The 23,267-nt window shown below is 42.2% G+C and overlaps 1 protein-coding gene across 1 annotated transcript in view; it reads left to right on the plus strand.

Annotated features, from left to right (window-relative positions):
* Positions 1-18,511, plus strand: part of LOC109904563 (lipid droplet-associated hydrolase) — a 31,007-nt gene extending 12,496 nt beyond the window's left edge. The window contains 2 exon segments of the mRNA XM_031787608.1: positions 18,297-18,389; positions 18,391-18,511. Coding sequence (XP_031643468.1) covers positions 18,297-18,389; positions 18,391-18,456 — 159 coding nt within the window. The 3' untranslated portion in view covers positions 18,457-18,511.
* The last annotated feature ends 4,756 nt before the right edge of the window (positions 18,512-23,267 follow it).

The following is a 23,267-nucleotide window of genomic DNA, read 5'->3' on the forward strand; positions in this document are numbered from 1 at the left end:
GCATGTCTGTACTACGAAATACATTCCCAAAGAGATTTATTCTCAAATATTTGATTTTCTCTGTTAAGCTGTGTGCAATGAACTGACATGCATGATTGTTGCTGACACTTTGATGTTCAGATGAAAGGAATTAAATAAATATATCATGTGCACAACTGCTGCTCAACTTAAAAAGCTATGTGTAGCCTGCTGTAGCTGCTGGCAAAGTAATTCAAAGCCTATACTTGATCAATCAGATGAGGATACAACTTTCCATTGCTACCAGTTTTGTTATGTAATGCTGTCATTCAAACAATCAGACAACCCCATAGTAGAGTAGTTTACCTATTTACCTAGTCGGCTTGTTGTTGTGTGTTCTATGCAAGATTAATATGCCTCTCAAGCCGTATTAATGTTGCAAGAGTCATAGGGAGCGAAACATGTATTCTGACAAGCAGTTATTGCACAACAATTCATAATTCAATCCCTGGAAAGCACTTTTGAATACATTTTTTGGCCTTTGTAAAAAGAGGGTGGTCCCAGTTTTCCATTGCTATCACTTTTTTCTTTACTCCTTCAATTCTTTACTCCTTCATTTCTTTACTCCTTCAATTGCGCGAGTTGCATCATTTACAAACGCCGTTACAACTGGAGTTTCAACCATGGTTTAGAAGCAGCTGCGCAACAGCAGTAATGGTTTGTTCTCGAACGAACAACCCTTTTTGAACAAGACCTTTTTGGTGAAAGATACCTTTTATTTGCCTCCCTGATTTGCATACTGTTACTATTGCTTTTTGAGCTCCGGACATCGATTAGTCGCAGAGGAGTTATAAAAACATTTTCTGAAGATGGTAATTCCTCAGTGCAGGAACAATATAGGGAGGAGAGAGCCTCATTCTAGTCCACACGATTTTTATTCAGTGCGTTAAATTAAGTCTTAATTTTTTTTTGCAGGCCATCTAATAATTCGGTTAGGTACAAATATATTTGGACTCACATTTCATGACCTGACATAATAGCTTATGGGAGAGAAATTACTATCCAATTCTCTAGCAACAGCTCTGGTGGACATTCCTGCAGTCAGCATGCCAATTGCACGCTCCCTCAAAACTTGAGACATCTGTGGCATTTTGTTATGTGCACATTTTAGAGTAGCTGTTTTTGTGTGTGTCCCCAGCACAAGGTGCAACTGTGTCATTAATGGTCATGCTGTTTAAAAGGCGTATTGATATGCCACACCTGTCAGGTGGATGGATTATCTTGGCAAAGGATAAATGTTCACTAACAGGAATGTAAACAAATTTGTGCACAACATTTTAGCAAAATAAACTTTTTGTGCTTATGGAACATTTCTGGGATCTTTTATTTCAACACTTTACATGTTGTGTTTATATTTTTGTTCAGTATATTAAAAAAGCAGGAGCTGGCGCACACCCAATACATTTACTGTGAACTTGTATATAAAGCAGGAGCTGGCGCACACCCAATACATTTACTGTGAACTTGTATATAAAGCAGGAGCTGGCGCACACCCAATACATTTACTGTGAACTTGTATATAAAGCAGGAGCTGGCGCACACCCAATACATTTACTGTGAACTTGTATATAAAGCAGGAGCTGGCGCACACCCAATACATTTACTGTGAACTTGTATATAAAGCAGGAGCTGGCGCACACCCAATACATTTACTGTGAACTTGTATATAAAGCAGGAGCTGGCGCACACCCAATACATTTACTGTGAACTTGTATATAAAGCAGGAGCTGGCGCACACCCAATACATTTACTGTGAACTTGTATATAAAGCAGGAGCTGGCGCACACCCAATACATTTACTGTGAACTTGTATATAAAGCAGGAGCTGGCGCACACCCAATACATTTACTGTGAACTTGTATATAAAGCAGGAGCTGGCGCACACCCAATACATTTACTGTGAACTTGTATATAAAGCAGGAGCTGGCGCACACCCAATACATTTACTGTGAACTTGTATATAAAGCAGGAGCTGGCGCACACCCAATACATTTACTGTGAACTTGTATATAAAGCAGGAGCTGGCGCACACCCAATACATTTACTGTGAACTTGTATATAAAGCAGGAGCTGGCGCACACCCAATACATTTACTGTGAACTTGTATATAAAGCAGGAGCTGGCGCACACCCAATACATTTACTGTGAACTTGTATATAAAGCAGGAGCTGGCGCACACCCAATACATTTACTGTGAACTTGTATATAAAGCAGGAGCTGGCGCACACCCAATACATTTACTGTGAACTTGTATATAAAGCAGGAGCTGGCGCACACCCAATACATTTACTGTGAACTTGTATATAAAGCAGGAGCTGGCGCACACCCAATACATTTACTGTGAACTTGTATATAAAGCAGGAGCTGGCGCACACCCAATACATTTACTGTGAACTTGTATATAAAGCAGGAGCTGGCGCACACCCAATACATTTACTGTGAACTTGTATATAAAGCAGGAGCTGGCGCACACCCAATACATTTACTGTGAACTTGTATATAAAGCAGGAGCTGGCGCACACCCAATACATTTACTGTGAACTTGTATATAAAGCAGGAGCTGGCGCACACCCAATACATTTACTGTGAACTTGTATATAAAGCAGGAGCTGGCGCACACCCAATACATTTACTGTGAACTTGTATATAAAGCAGGAGCTGGCGCACACCCAATACATTTACTGTGAACTTGTATATAAAGCAGGAGCTGGCGCACACCCAATACATTTACTGTGAACTTGTATATAAAGCAGGAGCTGGCGCACACCCAATACATTTACTGTGAACTTGTATATAAAGCAGGAGCTGGCGCACACCCAATACATTTACTGTGAACTTGTATATAAAGCAGGAGCTGGCGCACACCCAATACATTTACTGTGAACTTGTATATAAAGCAGGAGCTGGCGCACACCCAATACATTTACTGTGAACTTGTATATAAAGCAGGAGCTGGCGCACACCCAATACATTTACTGTGAACTTGTATATAAAGCAGGAGCTGGCGCACACCCAATACATTTACTGTGAACTTGTATATAAAGCAGGAGCTGGCGCACACCCAATACATTTACTGTGAACTTGTATATAAAGCAGGAGCTGGCGCACACCCAATACATTTACTGTGAACTTGTATATAAAGCAGGAGCTGGCGCACACCCAATACATTTACTGTGAACTTGTATATAAAGCAGGAGCTGGCGCACACCCAATACATTTACTGTGAACTTGTATATAAAGCAGGAGCTGGCGCACACCCAATACATTTACTGTGAACTTGTATATAAAGCAGGAGCTGGCGCACACCCAATACATTTACTGTGAACTTGTATATAAAGCAGGAGCTGGCGCACACCCAATACATTTACTGTGAACTTGTATATAAAGCAGGAGCTGGCGCACACCCAATACATTTACTGTGAACTTGTATATAAAGCAGGAGCTGGCGCACACCCAATACATTTACTGTGAACTTGTATATAAAGCAGGAGCTGGCGCACACCCAATACATTTACTGTGAACTTGTATATAAAGCAGGAGCTGGCGCACACCCAATACATTTACTGTGAACTTGTATATAAAGCAGGAGCTGGCGCACACCCAATACATTTACTGTGAACTTGTATATAAAGCAGGAGCTGGCGCACACCCAATACATTTACTGTGAACTTGTATATAAAGCAGGAGCTGGCGCACACCCAATACATTTACTGTGAACTTGTATATAAAGCAGGAGCTGGCGCACACCCAATACATTTACTGTGAACTTGTATATAAAGCAGGAGCTGGCGCACACCCAATACATTTACTGTGAACTTGTATATAAAGCAGGAGCTGGCGCACACCCAATACATTTACTGTGAACTTGTATATAAAGCAGGAGCTGGCGCACACCCAATACATTTACTGTGAACTTGTATATAAAGCAGGAGCTGGCGCACACCCAATACATTTACTGTGAACTTGTATATAAAGCAGGAGCTGGCGCACACCCAATACATTTACTGTGAACTTGTATATAAAGCAGGAGCTGGCGCACACCCAATACATTTACTGTGAACTTGTATATAAAGCAGGAGCTGGCGCACACCCAATACATTTACTGTGAACTTGTATATAAAGCAGGAGCTGGCGCACACCCAATACATTTACTGTGAACTTGTATATAAAGCAGGAGCTGGCGCACACCCAATACATTTACTGTGAACTTGTATATAAAGCAGGAGCTGGCGCACACCCAATACATTTACTGTGAACTTGTATATAAAGCAGGAGCTGGCGCACACCCAATACATTTACTGTGAACTTGTATATAAAGCAGGAGCTGGCGCACACCCAATACATTTACTGTGAACTTGTATATAAAGCAGGAGCTGGTGCACACCCAATACATTTACTGTGAACTTGTATATAAAGCAGGAGCTGGCGCACACCCAATACATTTACTGTGAACTTGTATATAAAGCAGGAGCTGGCGCACACCCAATACATTTACTGTGAACTTGTATATAAAGCAGGAGCTGGTGCACACCCAATACATTTACTGTGAACTTGTATATAAAGCAGGAGCTGGCGCACACCCAATACATTTACTGTGAACTTGTATATAAAGCAGGAGCTGGCGCACACCCAATACATTTACTGTGAACTTGTATATAAAGCAGGAGCTGGCGCACACCCAATACATTTACTGTGAACTTGTATATAAAGCAGGAGCTGGCGCACACCCAATACATTTACTGTGAACTTGTATATAAAGCAGGAGCTGGTGCACACCCAATACATTTACTGTGAACTTGTATATAAAGCAGGAGCTGGCGCACACCCAATACATTTACTGTGAACTTGTATATAAAGCAGGAGCTGGCGCACACCCAATACATTTACTGTGAACTTGTATATAAAGCAGGAGCTGGTGCACACCCAGTACATTTACTGTGAACTTGTATATAAAGCAGGAGCTGGCGCACACCCAATACATTTACTGTGAACTTGTATATAAAGCAGGAGCTGGCGCACACCCAATACATTTACTGTGAACTAGTATATAAAGCAGGAGCTGGCGCACACCCAATACATTTACTGTGAACTTGTATATAAAGCAGGAGCTGGCGCACACCCAATACATTTACTGTGAACTTGTATATAAAGCAGGAGCTGGCGCACACCCAATACATTTACTGTGAACTTGTATATAAAGCAGGAGCTGGTGCACACCCAATACATTTACTGTGAACTTGTATATAAAGCAGGAGCTGGCGCACACCCAATACATTTACTGTGAACTTGTATATAAAGCAGGAGCTGGCGCACACCCAATACATTTACTGTGAACTTGTATATAAAGCAGGAGCTGGCGCACACCCAATACATTTACTGTGAACTTGTATATAAAGCAGGAGCTGGCGCACACCCAATACATTTACTGTGAACTTGTATATAAAGCAGGAGCTGGCGCACACCCAATACATTTACTGTGAACTTGTATATAAAGCAGGAGCTGGTGCACACCCAATACATTTACTGTGAACTTGTATATAAAGCAGGAGCTGGCGCACACCCAATACATTTACTGTGAACTTGTATATAAAGCAGGAGCTGGCGCACACCCAATACATTTACTGTGAACTTGTATATAAAGCAGGAGCTGGCGCACACCCAATACATTTACTGTGAACTTGTATATAAAGCAGGAGCTGGCGCACACCCAATACATTTACTGTGAACTTGTATATAAAGCAGGAGCTGGCGCACACCCAATACATTTACTGTGAACTTGTATATAAAGCAGGAGCTGGCGCACACCCAATACATTTACTGTGAACTTGTATATAAAGTGCCACTCTCTTTATTTATATTTATAGTGTTTAATGTGTAAATCATTTCCCCAGGAGAACTAAGCAAGGGGACTGGAATTGGCCAAGCTCGCAGTTTAATACATGTACAGAATGATCCTCTTTCCCTAAAAGTATTATAGTCGTGACTTTCTTATATCATAAGGGAGGTTCATTTGGCCCTAGACAATCGATCTGAGGTCGACTTAAGTTTCAGTCATGGGATTTATTTTAGCTTTAACCCCTGTTTGTGCTTACAGTATGTACATTCTAAATTCTATTTAGACTGAACTGTGTTTTTAATAGGCTACATTGTTATTTGTGATTTAGCACTGTTTGGAAGAACATTGGATATGATATGCCAAAACGGTGATTTCACTGGTGCCCCCCACTGATTTTATGTTCCTCTCCAGGGGTCCATTATCAGGCCAGGCAGACAAAAGCAGATTGGCAGAGAAATAAAGATGGACACAGTGGAAACGCACTTTTCATCTAAATAAACAGACAAGTGCGAGGGAAGATATGTTTATCTGAGGGGGGGGGGGGGGTTATTGGATCTCTGGACCTAATTTTATATGTCTGTAAAGGAAGAAGATGTATGACATCTAGCTTATAGGCTATGTGTTGTCAAGCAGGGTAACTGACACAACAACCTTACGTTTTGTCTTCTGTATCCTCCGGAACTTGTAAATTGGAACTTGTTCTAATCAGAAGGAATCTGCTGCCCCCCTCTTTAATAATACCTTTCCTGATTACTTTAATCAGAATACTAAAGTAATGCATTTCCAGAAAACTGGCCAAATTCTGGTGTAGTGAGGCTCCAGTTACGAGGAAGTTGATATTCCGGTCCACACAAAATGCCACATCCTTTTCTCTTCAGTGCTGGGCCCTAACCTGAGGCAATGATCACGCTGGTCTGCTGGTCCACATTCACTCTCTTTTAGCACCCTGCTTTGAACGACGGCATGAAAGAGGGAAAGAAAGGAAATCCAGCGTGTAATCAACGTTTCTAACTGTAGAGTAGAGTTTCCTGTTAAAGAGACTTTTAATATTTTACAGCCCTTAAATGTGTCTATGATGGTGTTAATAGCCACATTGTTTATTAACAGCCTTTTAGTGCAAGAGAGGCATTAAGCCAATAGTGATGAGAAGGGGATGGGGGGGTATACAGTACATAACCTGCATCCGACCCATACCCGGCACTATAATATTGGGACCGCAGCGCAACCCGCCGTAAGGAGAGACTGCTATCGCAAACCAACCATGTCGGCATAGAATTCAACCACGACCAAGTCTCTAACCACTAATATCATAAATATTATAACAGCCCAGAAGCCTATACCTTCCCATGAATGTGCCTACTCTAGTTCGTGCCACTCTCAAATGGCAGTAAAATTACTTGATTTGAAAAAGGTTGAGAATCCCTGTGATAGCCTAAGCATTTGTGATAAATCTCATGTGGTGATTTAATAGTAATTCACAAGTATAATGCATCTTTGAATTTCCCTAAACTATGGTGTGATGACAAATGTTGGCAAGGCGTCAAAACACAAGCCGCCTGGAAAGACGTCTGGTTTGGAATGCCCTATGGCTGGGGGGCAGTATTGAGTAGCTTGGATGAATAAGGTGCCCAGAGTAAACTGCCTGCTACTCAGGCCCAGAAGCTAAGATATGCATATTATTAGTAGTCATAGATTTGGATAGAAAACAATCTGAAGTTTCTAAAACTGTTGGAATGATGTTTGTTTTCTCAGGCAAAAACCTGAGAAAAAATCCAACCAGGAAGTGGGAAATCTGAGGTTTGTAGTTTTCAAGTCTTTGCCTATCCAAGATACAGTGTACATTTGGTCCGATTGCACTTCCTAAGGCTTCCACTAGATGTCAACAGTCTTTAGAACCTTGTTTCAGGCTTCTACTGTGAAGGGGGAGCGAATGAGAGCTGTTTCAATCAGGTGTCTGGCAGAAAGCCATGAGCTCAGTCTCGCGTGCGGCCATGAGAGTGACCTGCATTCCATTGCATTTCTAAAGACAAAGGAATGGTGTGCTTTTTCCGTAAAGCTTTTTTGAAATCTGACATAGCGGTTGCATTAAGGAGAAGTATATCTATAATTCCATGCATAACACTTGTATCTTTTATCAATGTCAATTATGAGTATTTCTATAAATAGATGTGGCTCTCTGCAAAATCAGCGGATGTTTTGGAAGCAAAACATTACTGAACATATCACGCCAATGTAAACTGAGATTTTTGGATATAAATATGAACTTTATCAAACAAAACATACATGTAGTGTGTAACATGAAGTCCTATGAGTGTCATCTGATGAAGATCATCAAAGGTTAGTGATACATCTTATCTCTTTCTGCTTTTTGTGACTCCTCTCTTTGGCTGGAAAAAATGGCTGTGTTTTTCTGTGATTTGGCGCTGACCTAACATATTGCATGGTATGCTTTCGTCGTAGAGCCTTTTTGAAATCGGACACTGTGGTGGGATTAACAACAAGTTTATCTTTTAAAATGGTGTATAATACTTGTATGTTTGAGGAATTTTATTTATGAGATTTCTGTTGTTTGAATTTGGCGCCCTGCACTTTCACTGGCTGTTGTCATATCCCGTTAACGGGATTTCAGACGTAAGAAGTTGTTTAACTTGTTGGCGCTACCCATCCTGGTAGCGGGATAATTGTCATCAGCAACCTCTGAATAGCATAGCGCCACAGTCAAATAATAGTACAAAAAAATATTCATATTCATGAAATCACAAGTGCAATATAGGAAAACACAGCTTAGCCTTTTGTTAATCCACCTGTCGTCTCAGATTTTGAAATTATGCTTTACAGCGAAAGCAATCCAAGCGTTTGTGTAAGTTTATCGACAGCATAGCATTATGTACACTAAGTATTAAGTAGCTAGGTCACGAAAATCAGAAAAGCAGTAAAATAGTTTACCTTTGATGATCTTCGGATGTTTTCACTCACGAGACTCCCAGTTACACAACAAATGTTCCTTTTGTTCCATAAAGATTATTTTTATACCCAAAATACCAACGTTTGTTTGTCGTGTTATGTTCAGAAATCCACAGGAAAGAGCGGTCACGACAGCGCAGAGTTATATTCCAAATAATATCCATGATGTCCACAGAAACATGTCAAACATTTTTTATAATCAATCTTCATGTTGTTATTAAAATATATATTCGATAATAGTATATCAACCGAGTGTGTAGGTTTTTCAGTAACAGCGTGGGGAACAATGGTGGCTTTACTCAGTTGCACACAAACTCACTCTGAGATGTGTGATCCTTCACGCTCATTTTTCAAAATAAAAGCCTGAAACTATGTCTAAATACTGTTGACACCTTAGGGAAGTCATAGAAAAGGGAATCTTGTTGATGGAGGATAGGCATGCAAAGGAACAGAGAGGTTTCAAAATAAGAGGCACATCCTGATTGGATTTTCCTCAGGCTTTCACCTGCAATATCAGTTCTATTATACTCACAGACAATATTTTTACAGTTTTGGAAACTTTAGAGTGTTTTCTATCCTAATCTGACAATTATATGCATATTCTAGTTTCTGGGGCTGAGAAATTGGCAGTTTCAAATCGGTACGTTTTTTAGCCAAAAACAAAAATACTGCCCCCTACACGCAAAAGGTTAACATCAATTTTTTCCTAGGTGCTCAAACTGCCCCAGGTGTTTTTCTCTGTATGGTAACATTTTATCACACTCATTATTCATGGTTTGACTTCTTCAAAGTCAGGCTCTACTACATCTTCACTAGGCTCAGAACATATGTCACATGAAAAGATGAGGCGGTAGTTACAAATGGAAATAGGTTTTCCTATGGGACTGAGTTATCAGTACCATAGTACCCTACTAAGTCTTTGTCACCATTTTTTGGGTGGATGCTGAAACTAAGAGGGTAACGTGTTTGTACCCCGCCTCAAACTTTGAGTGACTGGAGACATGGGTTGGACATGGATAGAAAGGTTTCTAATGCCTTTTAATGGATATGTGTATCATTAATTTTTATTTATTTATTTATTTTATTTTACCTTTATTTAACCAGGTAGGCAAGTTGAGAACAAGTTCTCATTTACAATTGCGACCTGGCCAAGATAAAGCAAAGCAGTTCGACAGATAAAACGACACAGAGTTACACATGGAGTAAAAACAAACAAACAGTCAATAATGCAGTATAAACAAGTCTATATACAATGTGAGCAAATGAGGTGAGAAGGGAGGTAAAGGCAAAAAAGGCCATGATGGCAAAGTAAATACAATATAGCAAGTAAAACACTGGAATGGTAGTTTTGCAATGGAAGAATGTGCAAAGTAGAAATAAAAATAATGGGGTGCAAAGGAGCAAAATAAATAAATAAATTTAAATTAAATACAGTTGGGAAAGAGGTAGTTGTTTGGGCTAAATTATAGGTGGGCTATGTACAGGTGCAGTAATCTGTGAGCTGCTCTGACAGTTGGTGCTTAAAGCTAGTGAGGGAGATAAGTGTTTCCAGTTTCAGAGATTTTTGTAGTTCGTTCCAGTCATTGGCAGCAGAGAACTGGAAGGAGAGGCGGCCAAAGAAAGAATTGGTTTTGGGGGTGACTAGAGAGATATACCTGCTGGAGCGTGTGCTACAGGTGGGAGATGCTATGGTGACCAGCGAGCTGAGATAAGGGGGGACTTTACCTAGCAGGGTCTTGTAGATGACATGGAGCCAGTGGGTTTGGCGACGAGTATGAAGCGAGGGCCAGCCAACGAGAGCGTACAGGTCGCAATGGTGGGTAGTATATGGGGCTTTGGTGATAAAACGGATTGCACTGTGATAGACTGCATCCAATTTGTTGAGTAGGGTATTGGAGGCTATTTTGTAAATGACATCGCCAAAGTCGAGGATTGGTAGGATGGTCAGTTTTACAAGGGTATGTTTGGCAGCATGAGTGAAGGATGCTTTGTTGCGAAATAGGAAGCCAATTCTAGATTTAACTTTGGATTGGAGATGTTTGATATGGGTCTGGAAGGAGAGTTTACAGTCTAACCAGACACCTAAGTATTTGTAGTTGTCCACGTATTCTAAGTCAGAGCCGTCCAGAGTAGTGATGTTGGACAGGCGGGTAGGTGCAGGTAGCGATCGGTTGAAGAGCATGCATTTAGTTTTACTTGTATTTAAGAGCAATTGGAGGCCACGGAAGGAGAGTTGTATGGCATTGAAGCTTGCCTGGAGGGTTGTTAACACACTTGCCAAAGAAGGGCCGGAAGTATACAGAATGGTGTCGTCTGCGTAGAGGTGGATCAGGGACTCACCAGCAGCAAGAGCGACCTCATTGATGTATACAGAGAAGAGAGTCGGTCCAAGAATTGAACCCTGTGGCACCCCCATAGAGACTGCCAGAGGTCCGGACAGCAGACCCTCCGATTTGACACACTGAACTCTATCAGAGAAGTAGTTGGTGAACCAGGCGAGGCAATCATTTGAGAAACCAAGGCTGTCGAGTCTGCCGATGAGGATATGGTGATTGACAGAGTCGAAAGCCTTGGCCAGATCAATGAATACGGCTGCACAGTAATGTTTCTTATCGATGGCGGTTAAGATATCGTTTAGGACCTTGAGCGTGGCTGAGGTGCACCCATGACCAGCTCTGAAACCAGATTGCATAGCAGAGAAGGTATGGTGAGATTCGAAATGGTCGGTAATCTGTTTGTTGACTTGGCTTTCGAAGACCTTAGAAAGGCACGGTAGGATAGATATAGGTCTGTAGCAGTTTGGGTCAAGAGTGTCCCCCCCCTTTGAAGAGGGGGATGACCGCAGCTGCTTTCCAATCTTTGGGAATCTCAGACGACACGAAAGAGAGGTTGAACAGGCTAGTAATAGGGGTGGCAACAATTTCGGCAGATAATTTTAGAAAGAAAGGGTCCAGATTGTCTAGCCCGGCTGATTTGTAGGGGTCCAGATTTTGCAGCTCTTTCAGAACATCAGCTGAATGGATTTGGGAGAAGGAGAAATGGGGAAGGCTTGGGCGAGTTGCTGTTGGGGGTGCAGTGCTGTTGTCCGGGGTAGGAGTAGCCAGGTGGAAAGCATGGCCAGCCGTAGAAAAATGCTTATTGAAATTCTCAATTATGGTGGATTTATCAGTGGTGACAGTGTTTCCTATCTTCAGTGCAGTGGGCAGCTGGGAGGAGGTGTTCTTATTCTCCATGGACTTTACAGTGTCCCAGAACTTTTTTGAGTTAGTGCAGCTCTGCATCTGTTCAGTGCCTTACAGCAGGAGTGTCTAAGTCAAATGTTAGGACTGCATATTGGTGATGGAAAAACATTGTTAAATGTTTATTTAGCCTATATGGGTCTCCGCCCCATGGGTCTCTCGGTCGCGGCCAGCTGCGACAGAGCCTAGACTCAAACCAGGAACTCTGGTAGCACAGCTAGCTCTGATTTAGACCACTGCGCCACTCGGGAGGCCCAACTATGCATAGACAATAAACAGCGAGTAGCAGCAGTGTAAAAACAAAGGGGGATCCATGTATGGTGCCTGCCACCGGTTGTTATGAATTTTATGTATAATGACTAAATGATGTATACATTTAAAGTAATGATAGGACTATATCTAATAGAATTCTACCCTGTCTCTGTTTAATGATGAAGAATGTTTGTCCATAAGAAAAAGGAACTGTGGCAGACAACAGGGAGGGGAGAAACCTTGGGCTTGTAGTAGATTGTATAACAGGTGGAAGAACAGGTGGAAGAATTGTGAACTATATTGTTATTGTCTGAGAGGAGTAGGGACATTTATGACGAAATGAGATGTATATAAACCAATGTACAGGAAATGATAAGCAGAGCTCTCGTAAATAAACGTTGATGACTATTGTAGACTGGCCTCTGTCTGTTTCATTTCAACAAGAACCTTACAAATTCTTGGTAACAGACCGAGTAGTTTAATTGAAGTTCAGTTTATGAACATTGAGAACATAATTCTCTTAACACCGGTCTGCTCGCTTTTGCCAGTTATTGTCAGGTATGTGGATGATCAGGGCTTTATTCAGGAACGTTTCTTGAGCTACTTTGATATTTGTATTTTTTATTTAACCTTTCTTTAACTAGGCAAGTCAGTTAAGAATAAATTCTTGTTTACAATGACGGCCTACCCCGGGTCAAACCCTAACTCATTTTTATGTCTTTTGTCTAACTGTTTTTTTTTGTATTGTTTTTTGTCTTTCCAATCAAATCCTGTCCTGCCTTCAGTAGAAGAGTTGAGCTGTTCTCCAACACCATCCATCCAAGATGAGCCTGTCCTACACTGAAGCATATGAACACCTCGACCCCTGTCCTACACTTAAGTCAAGCCTCTGAACACCTTAACTCATGCCTCATACCCTCATTCAATCACTGCTGTGATCCATTCCCAACACTTTGTAAGTAGCCCTCTCATTCCCATGCCCCATAATGTTGTACTATAAGTGTATTTATTAAATGCTTTAGGTTGAAATAATTAGTATTTGACGATTTGTGAAAGCACGCGTTGTCGTCTCAGTGCCGTCCTCTCCGTGGGTCTCTATACCGTGGGTCTCTCATCCTCCAATCAAGTCACCAGCCTCCACTGACTTACTTAACCCAATAATCTGGCAATTGTATTGACTGCATTAGCGAGCAGTTTATACAAGCGGGGGACTAAAATGTCCCTTGAGCCTCATGTTTGACCCCTGCTCTAGAGGTCCTCAATACAATGGAGAATATTGATGGCTTGTTGACTGCTTGGGTGTGCTCTGGCAAATTTTCTATCTGGATCGTTTTCATCTGCCTGATGGGAATTTTACATTTACAAATGAATAAATAAATACATTATGAGACATTTTCATATGCCTTTGTTGTTCATCTAGATGATGATGGTGTTGCTATAAAGCAATAAAAACCTCTCATTACCTTTCTCTGTCTTCAGGATTATAGATTAAATGGTGAATTTCACCATAAGTGTGCTGTCACCAATCTACCTGTCATCCCCACATGAGTTCAGCTGGTCCAGCTTTCCATAACTGTACTTTCCACCTGATGTCACTTCCCAGCCGAGACAGCTGACGCACGTAGACATGACACCATATGCCATGGAGACTGGAGAGTGAGACCTAGGAAGGCTCCATCCTTCCCTATCTCCAGCCCCCTCTTTCCTAGTCAGAAAACCGACAGAGCAGGCGTATAGCAGGGAGTGTGGGCATACAGTATGAATGGATCCTGAGGAGTCCCCATGATATTGCTGTCTTATGAGGTGCAAGAGAGGTACGTGAGGAGAGCTTTAGTGCAGCTCTTAACCCACACTGTCACTTAACAACCGCGGCAGGGCTGCACAAGGCTCTCCACACGCTCCGTGGCCAGGTGGCTTGCACACCAACATTTTACGACCGGGGGAACACCTGCTTTCTAACAGTGCGCTGGGTCTGGCCTGGCACTGTGTGGCATGTCAGCCCATTGGACCTCGTTAAAGAGGGTGTTAGGGCGGGCTGGACGCCACTGACCAAGTTCCATGCTGTTCCCAGAACCTTCTGTGAACCTCCCTTCTCTTTCCTACTCCTTTCATTTCTCACCTCCAGAACAATAAAAAAGGAAGGTAATATATCTATAAAACGACTAAGGCTGGAAGGTTTAGTCGTTGACAAATTGTTCCTGTTTCGGAAAACCATTTGGTTTCCTTAGTTCCAGGGTAAAGCTGGTCATCTGAGCTTGTGTGTTCTTTACCAAATGTTTCACTGTGTCAGGAGTTTGACTTCAGGAGTTGACTTCAGTAAACACGTGTGTGTGCATGCGTGCGTGTTTTCTTTCACAGAACAGACTGAACATTCATTCACAAGTGAAGTGTACGTGTCATGTTGGTTCCATCTCTGGTACAGAACATGTAAAACATTAACCTTCCTGCTCTGTCACATTTAGCTCTCAGGTGTTTAGAAATCAGCCCCTTTCACTGTGACATCTTAAGTCCACTCCGTCCGTCCATCCTCTCTGTCCCCACAGCAAAGCAGAGCGAGATGCTGCAGGTTCAAGGACTGTCCTGACCTGTCCGCAGGGGCCCGTCGTGTGTGTGTCCTAAGCAAACAAGTCCTATGAAAAGTTTAAAACGACACATTTCACTGCACCTTATCCGATGTATTTGACAATAGATGGGTTAGCTGACAACGTCACGAAAATGATGTACACGCTTCAATGGCGCAGATGTGTGTGTGTGTGTGTGTTGTGATTCTGGATGGCCAGAGAGCACCTGTGTCCCTTTCTAAGAAGCTGCCATCGTATGCGGCTCGTTTCAGCTAGTTCTATCTTGTTCTTAATACCATGTCTTGGTTTGGAGGTGTTTTGAATGAGTCACGTTAGCTAACCAACAACTGTAACAATGTATTTGAGAGACAACAAGTGCTCATTGTGGAAATGAATTTGTTTTCAATAGACATTGGAGACAAAATATTTTTATTTATTTCACCTTTATATAGATAACAATCTAAGCCAACCCTGTTTTGCCTCATAGTTGAGCACGTATCGGTTTGGTTACTAAACAACCAGCCCGTCTTTAAAAAGAAATCTATAAATAAAAACTTGTGTAGGTGTGTTAGAGATAGATGAAGAGTAAAATGTGTGTCTGTGCATGTGTGTGGTTGTCTAGGTGTGTTTTTGTGTTTGTTTGCGTGTGTTATTAGTGGTTATGTCAGTTAGTATTTTTTCAGTGCTTAACAACCAGCCTCTTCCTTCCGCATTCTTTAGAACATTCCTCTGTTCCTCTGGAAGAGGAGCTGCTTCCCATCAAAACTACCTCTTTACACATCAAAGCTCACCTGTGTCCCTCTGTGCACCTCTTTCTCTGTCTCTCTTTCACGCCCACACATACTTCATTTTCTGTCACACTCAGACTCACACTACCACATATTGGTATCTTTCAACAGCTTCATTAATCTATAGCTACAAGGCTACATTGGTAGGTAATACGTTTTAATCAGTCAACTGTAACTACATGTGATTTTTATTTAATCGTTCTTTAACTAGGCAAGTCAGTTAAGAACAAATTATTCTGTACAATGAAGTCCTACCCCAACCTGGACGACGCTGGGCCAATTGTGCGCCGCCCTATGGGACTCCCAATCACGGCCTGTTGTGATACAGCTTGGAATTGAACCAGGGTCTGTAATGACGCCTCTAGCACTGCGATGCAGTGCCTTAGAACGCTTCGTCACTCGGGAGCCCCTAAAGTAATTATTTATCATGGTAGGGCCATAAACAATAACTACTAATGCTGCATATTATAAGAAAGTTTCAAATCTCACCTTTCTGTTTAATATAGTTATAAATTGCTGAGGTGTGGTCACTTTTGAGGACACAATACAAATATGATAAAAAATATGAAGATTTGTATGATTCAATTCCTATTCAACAAAGTGGTATGAATAAGGCTTGAAATGACTTATATACTTTCTAAATATAGTTTAATCAAATAATAAAACAACTATACCATTTTACTTTCCTTATAATTGTAAAATACATATTTGGATGTTTGGTGTTTGGAAAAAAAAATCACATTTTCAGAAGGTCTCTCTTGATCAAAACATCTGACCCCACTGCTGTAAACGTCAGACAGAGCTCTAGCTTGGCTCCGTGAACTCGTTAGGGACTTGCCTTTCGTCTCATATTAATCTTGTCCGTCTATGACAAACTAAAAGTTTAAAATCTATGAATTCTTTTAGATTACTTTGATAAAGTTAGATTTATAACTATCTTTGAACATGCTAGAGTGACGGAACCAATCTCGCCTGCTGGGCTATGATGTAAGGATTGCGGGCACATGTCAGTTGCAGTGACGCGGGGTTCATGCAGGAGTTGATGGTCCGTCAGAAGAGCGAATGAAATAGGAAGCTTCAAGTGGTGTTAGATTTCACATCCTACTTCACACAGGCAAAAGTGTCCATGAGAACCAAGGCTACCGCTCAATGCAAGCTATTTTGATCTACGGTGTCCATAGATTGATTTATAAGTGAAAATCAGTCGGAAGCGGTACCAGAACCACGCATGTCCCTTAAACAGGGGACTTTACATTAAAGTATTGCCGAAGCAGGCCATGAAAATGGAAGATTAATGTTAATTGTTTTTCAATGATAGGGAGAGCCTCCAATGAATGCCACAGGTTTCACAGCAGTAGATCACTGTTAAAGCACGCTATTATGTTATCTCTGAAGTACAACATGTGGTTGCTTCCCCCGTCCCCCTCCCCATGTCAAAACAGCAGCCTTTCTTCCTACTGCCCTGTCGTCAAGGGGATACCTAAGTATTTTAGTGAGTTTGTTTCACTCACGTTGGAGGACGGCATTTCTCTCTTCCTCTCTCTAACACTCTCACTCTCTCTTGGCCCCTTTTACCTCTAAATCTAGACATATCCCTCCTCCACCTCTCCCCCATCCATTCCCTATGTCCCCGATGTACTCCTTGAAAAGGTGTTAAACCTCTGGGTCCCCATAAGGATCTCTGGAGCTAGTTAATCAATCCCTGCTTTGAACTGGTAAGAAAAATACAATTCCAACAACCACAAAGGATGCATAGTAAGTCCACATCCAATCTGTGGGCCTTGCTCTCTCTGGGTCATAGACTGGCTGTTAGGTAGAGGTTTATCACTTTTCCAGCCTGCTGCTGGCCAAACGGGCAGGTGTTTCCTGTTTCCTAATACTGGCGTTCTGACACATGTATTTTCTCTCTTTCTCTCTTGTTCTCTCTCTTCTTTTATTTGTTCTCCATCTCATGTAATCACAGGCATTGCCCATGTCACGCCCTCTCTTTTCCTGGACATCTCATCGCTTTTACCACTTTCACACGTGTGCTCTCACCAACAGTATATTTCTGTCTCTCTCACCAACAGTATATTTCTGTCTCTCTCACCAACAGTATATTTCTGTCTCTCTCACCAACAGTATATTTCTGTCTCTCTCACCAACAGTATATTTCTGTCTCTCTCACCAACAGTATATTTCTGTCTCTCTCACCAACAGTATATTTCTGTCTCTCTCTCCAACTGTTTTGTCTTTAATGCCTTTGCTCCGCCACTCCACCAACTCCTTCTTCACATAGTGCCCCCTGGCAGCACTAATGTAGCATAACATAAGAGCTGCACACAACTTTTAACTCTAGTCTGAATGTTGGAATAATAGATACAGTGCCTGCACATTGTCAACAAGTTTGGGAAAAGATCTAAAAACAAATTCATTGTATTTATTAAAACATGATGCCCTAAAAGTTCCATAGTGCATCTTTAAACTGAAGTCATTAAAAATCTGAAGACAGATAATGGTCCATAAATGTCATGGAACATCTATGCTTCTAGATTTATTGTAAGACACACAGACTAACAGAATGCATAGGAGAATGTCCCAAGAAGGAGGTTTAAGTTGGGTATGACTAACATCCTTTCTTCTACTTGTTCTTGTGCAGGTGGTGAAATCCGTGATGCCGATCCCCACCATTGAGCGCATGGTGGTGACCCCTTAGGGCAGGCTGTTGACCCCGGTGCTGTGCCACCTGCGCCTATGTAGCTTACCTGCCCGTCTTCCTCCTCTCTCTGCTGCCTGAAGTATTCTCTTCTATCCAGTAATCACTTCCCCAATAAAACTGCATCTCATATTGTGTTGCGGCACTGAATCAGTTGATACACGTCATAATTTATCCAGTCTTTTGAAAGAAGAAATTAAATATCTCTGTTTTGGCAAAGGAAGCCCTACGTTACTATAGCATCAGGAAATACAATGTTTGTAATTAGGTTTACATAAAGCAAAGCTAGTCCCAGCCGGGTGTGGCTACCAAGAGTAGGATGGCATATTTTACTGTCAGAGATTAGATATTATTTATTACAACTTCTAGAATATATCCCCTCTTAATTTGCCAGATGATGGCTGGGGATTTGGGTATGAGTGGAAGTAATTAAGACAGCTTCTAGGAGAAGGAGAAGAGCCGGCCATCCCTCCTTCCTGCATAGAGCGGAGGAAAGCAAAGCCTGGCTCACTCGCTCTTTCTGTCGGATTTGAAGTGTGCTATGTTTTCCTCCTCAGTCTGTCCTGGGAGGGGAGAGATTGATGTTGTGGCGGCCTGAGGGCCTGTGCCAAAAAAAGCTCTCTCTAGCCAAGTAGCCATGCTGTGTCTCAGCCTCAGAAGCTTCTTCCTTATTTCTCCCTCAGTCTCTTCTGTGAGGTCAGAAAGCATCTTATTTTTCTTGTCACTGCTGAGCATGTTTTTAATCATTAGCACTTCCCTTTAATTAGCTTTTGGAATTTCTTTATTCCCTCATGGTCCTTTTTTTTTGCGTTTTCCTGCTCAATTAATTATACTCTGACTAGTTAAAGAAGACGTTAAACATCGTCAATTCTTAATAGTTGTATACCTTTTTTCTAAAATAAAAAAGTTACTTGATTTCTAAAGGCAAGTTGGAATAGAGTTGTTCCTTATTGGTTTTGCACTATTGAACATTGGCCCCTTTCTAAAGATGGAATGCTGTAGTGTTTCTCTGTCATGTGTGACATATATAATAAATGGCCAGTTGACAGGCCTAATTAACAAAACATGTTGCGATTAGATGGAACTTCCTGCGTACATTTCAGCGTTTATTTTTCCTGAAATCCCTTGCAAGGAAAGGGAAAACGTTGATGTGTTGGTGCTGAAGGAGGGTTCTGGGTGCTCAGTAGCAGGCAGTCACAGACCGCCACCATTCTTATACGGCTTTGAAGGGATAGCAATAGCCTGAGCTCCATTTCCAAGCTTGTACTGCTCTAGACAATTGAGTCGACCATAGAGTGTATCCTAATGCTAGTTATTATACAATAAGAAATATATTGAATGTTATTCACATTTTCATAGAAATATTAATTTGATTTATAACAGTAGATTTCCTGTTTTGATGTAGTTTTTTGATGACAGCTTTGCACACTCTTGGCATTCTCTCAACCAGCTTCACCTGGAATGCTTTTCCAACAGTCTTGGAGTTCCGACATATGCTGAGCACTTGTTAGAAGATTAGAAGATTTTTCTTTGACAAGTCAGACGCAAAGGATTTACTCCAGACAGCCGACAAAGCCCTCGTCCCTGTCATTCTCAGGAGAAAGAGACAGAGATATTGGGGAGGTAGGTCTGGGTGCCTTGTAAGGATCCGACATCGAGTAGGTAATCTGCCTTTTCCATTGGTCCTATTAGCCAACGTACAATCATTGGATAAGAAAATAGACTAACTACGAGCACGAATATCCTACTGTACCAACAGGACATTAAAAACTGTAATATCTTATGTTTCACCGAGTCGTGGCTGATCGAAGACATGAATAACATACAGCTGGCACGTTTTATGCTTTTTCATCAGGATAGAACAGCCTACTCTGGTAAGACAAGGTCTATGTATATTTGTAAACAACAGCTGGTGCACAGTCTCGAAGTTTTGCTTGCCTGAGGTAGAGTATCTAAAGAGAAAGTGTTAGATCACACTATTTACCAAAAGAGTTTTCATCTATATTCTTCGTAGCTGTCTATTTACCACCACAAACCGATGCTGGCCGCACTCAATGAGCTGTATAAGGCAATAAGCAAACAGGAAAACGTTCATCCCGAGGCCGCACTCCTAGTTCCGGGGATTTTAAAGCAGGGAAACTTAAATTCCTTTTACCTAATGTCTACTAACATGTTAAATGTGCAACCAGAGGGGAAAAAACTAGACAACCTTTACTCCACACAGAGACGTGTATAAAGCTCTCCCTCACCCTCCATTTGGAAAATCTGACCATAATTCTATCCTCCTGATTCCTGCTTACAAGCAAAAACTACAACAGGAGGAAGCACCAGTGACTCGGTCAATAAAAAAGTGGTCAGATGAATCAGGTGCTAAACTACAGGGCTGTTTTGCTAGCACAGACTGGAATATGTTCCCAGGATTCTTCCAATGGCATTCACTGCCTTCATCAATAAGTGCATCGATCACGTCGCCCCCACAGTGACTGTACGTACATACCCCAACCAGAAACCATGGATTACAGGCAACATCTGCACTGAGCTAAAGGGTAGAGCTGCTGTTTTCAAGAAGCGGGACTCTAACCCAGAAGCTTATAAGAAATCCCACTATGACCTCAGATGAACCATCAAACAGGCAAACCGTCAATACAGGACTAAGATTGAATTGTACTACACCGGCTGCGTCGCTCGTCTGATGTGCCAGGGCTTGAAAACTATTAGACTACAAAGGGAAGCACAGCCGCGAGCTGCCCAGTGACACGAGCCTACCATTACTTCTATGCTCGCTTCGAGGCAAGTAACACTGAAACTTGCATGAGAGCATCAGCTGCTCTATAGCCAATGTGAGTAAGACCTTTAAACAGGCCAACATTCACCAGGCCGCAGGGCTAGACGGATTACCAGGACGTGTACTCCGCAGACGAACTGGCAAGTGTCTTCACTGACATTTTCAACCTGTCCCTGACTGAGTCTGTAATACCAACATGTTTCAAGCATACCACCATAGTCCCTATGCCGAAGAACACTATGGTAACCTGCCTAAATGACTACCGACCCGTAGCACTCACGTCTGTAGCCATGAAGTGCTTTGAAAGGCTGGTCATGGCTCACATCAACACCATTATCCCAGAAACCCTAGACCCACTGCAATTTGCATAGCGCCCAATAGAGCCACATATGATGCAATCTGTGTTGCACGCCACACTGCCCTTTCCCACCTGGACAAAAGGAACACCTATGTGAGAATGCTATTCATTGACTACAGCTCAGCATTCAACACCATAGTGTCCTCAACTCATCACTAATCTAAGGACCCTGGGACTAAACACCTCCCTCTGCAACTGGATCCTGGACTTCCTGACTGGCTGCCCCCAGGTGGTAAAGGTAGGTAACAACACATCCTCCATGCTGATCCTCAACACGGGGCCCCTCGGGTGCGTGCTCAGTCTCCTCCGGTTTTCCCTCTTCACTCATGACTGCATGGCCAGGCACGACTCCATCACCATCATTAAGTTTGCCGATGACACAACAGTGGTAGGGCTGATCACTGGCAGTGATGAGACAACCTATAGGGAGGAGGTCAGAGACCTGGCCGTGTGGTGCCAGGATAACAACCTCTTCCTCAATGTGATCAAGACAAAGGAGATGATTGTGGACTACACGAAAAGGAAGACCAAGCACGCCCTCATTCTCATCGACGGGGCTGCAGTGTAGCAGGTTGAGAGCTTCAAGTTCCTTGGTGTCCACATCACCAACAAATGACCATGGTCCAATCACAGCAAGACAGTCGTGAAGAGGGTACGACAAAGACTATTCCCCCTTAAGAGACTGAAAAGATTTGGCATGGGTCCTCAGATCCTCAAAAGTTCTACAGCTGCACCATCGAGAGCATTCTGACTGGTTGCATCACTGCCTGGAATGGCAACTGCCGCCGACCGCAAGGCACTACAGAGGGTAGTGCGTACAGCCCAGTACATCACTGGGGCCAAGCTTCCTGCCATCCAGACCTTCTATACCGGCCGGTGTCAGAGGAAAGCCCTAAAACTAGTCTATGCCTAGCCACCCTAGGCATAGACAGTTCTCTCTGCTACCACACGGAAAACGGTACCGGAGCGCACTTGGCGCTCCAAAGTCCAAAAGGCTTCTTAACAGCTTCTACCCCCAAGCCATAACACTGCTGAACAGCTAATCAAAGGGCTACCCAGACGCCTCAATTTACGCTGCTGCTACTCTCTGTTATTATCTATGCATAGTCACATCAACTCTACCTACATGTACAGTTGTAGTCGGAAATTTACATACATTTAGGTTGGAGTCATTAAAACTAGTTTTTCAACCACTCCACAAATTTCTTGTTAACAAACTATAGTTTTGGCAAGTCAGTTAGGACATCTACTTTGTGCATGACACAAGTAATTTTCCCAACAATTGTTTACAGACAGATTATTTCACTTATAATTCACTGTATCACAATTCCAGTGGGTCAGAGGTTTACATACACTAAGTTGACTGATAAGATGTTCAGCTTGGTCATGCAGTTCAGGCTGCCAGGAAACCACATGACTGAAGACCCTGTTTATAGAGTCACTTTAAACAGTTTGGAAAATTCCAGAAATTGATGTCATGACTTTAGAAGCTTCTGATAGACTAATTGACATCATTTGAGTCAATTGCTGGTGTACCTGTGGATGTATTTCAAGGCATACCTTCAAACTCGGTGCCTCTTTGATTGACATTGTGGGAAAATCAAAATAAATCGGCTAAGACCTCAGAAAAAATTTGTAGACCTCTGCAAGTCTGGTCCATCCTTGGGAGCAATTTCCAAATGCCTGAAGGTACCACGTTCATCTGTTCAAACAATAGTACGCAAGTATAAACACCATGGGACAACACAGCCGTCATACCGCTCGGGAAGGA

Source organism: Oncorhynchus kisutch, linkage group LG14 (assembly GCF_002021735.2).
Source record: "Oncorhynchus kisutch isolate 150728-3 linkage group LG14, Okis_V2, whole genome shotgun sequence".
Classification (NCBI taxonomy): domain Eukaryota; kingdom Metazoa; phylum Chordata; class Actinopteri; order Salmoniformes; family Salmonidae; genus Oncorhynchus; species Oncorhynchus kisutch.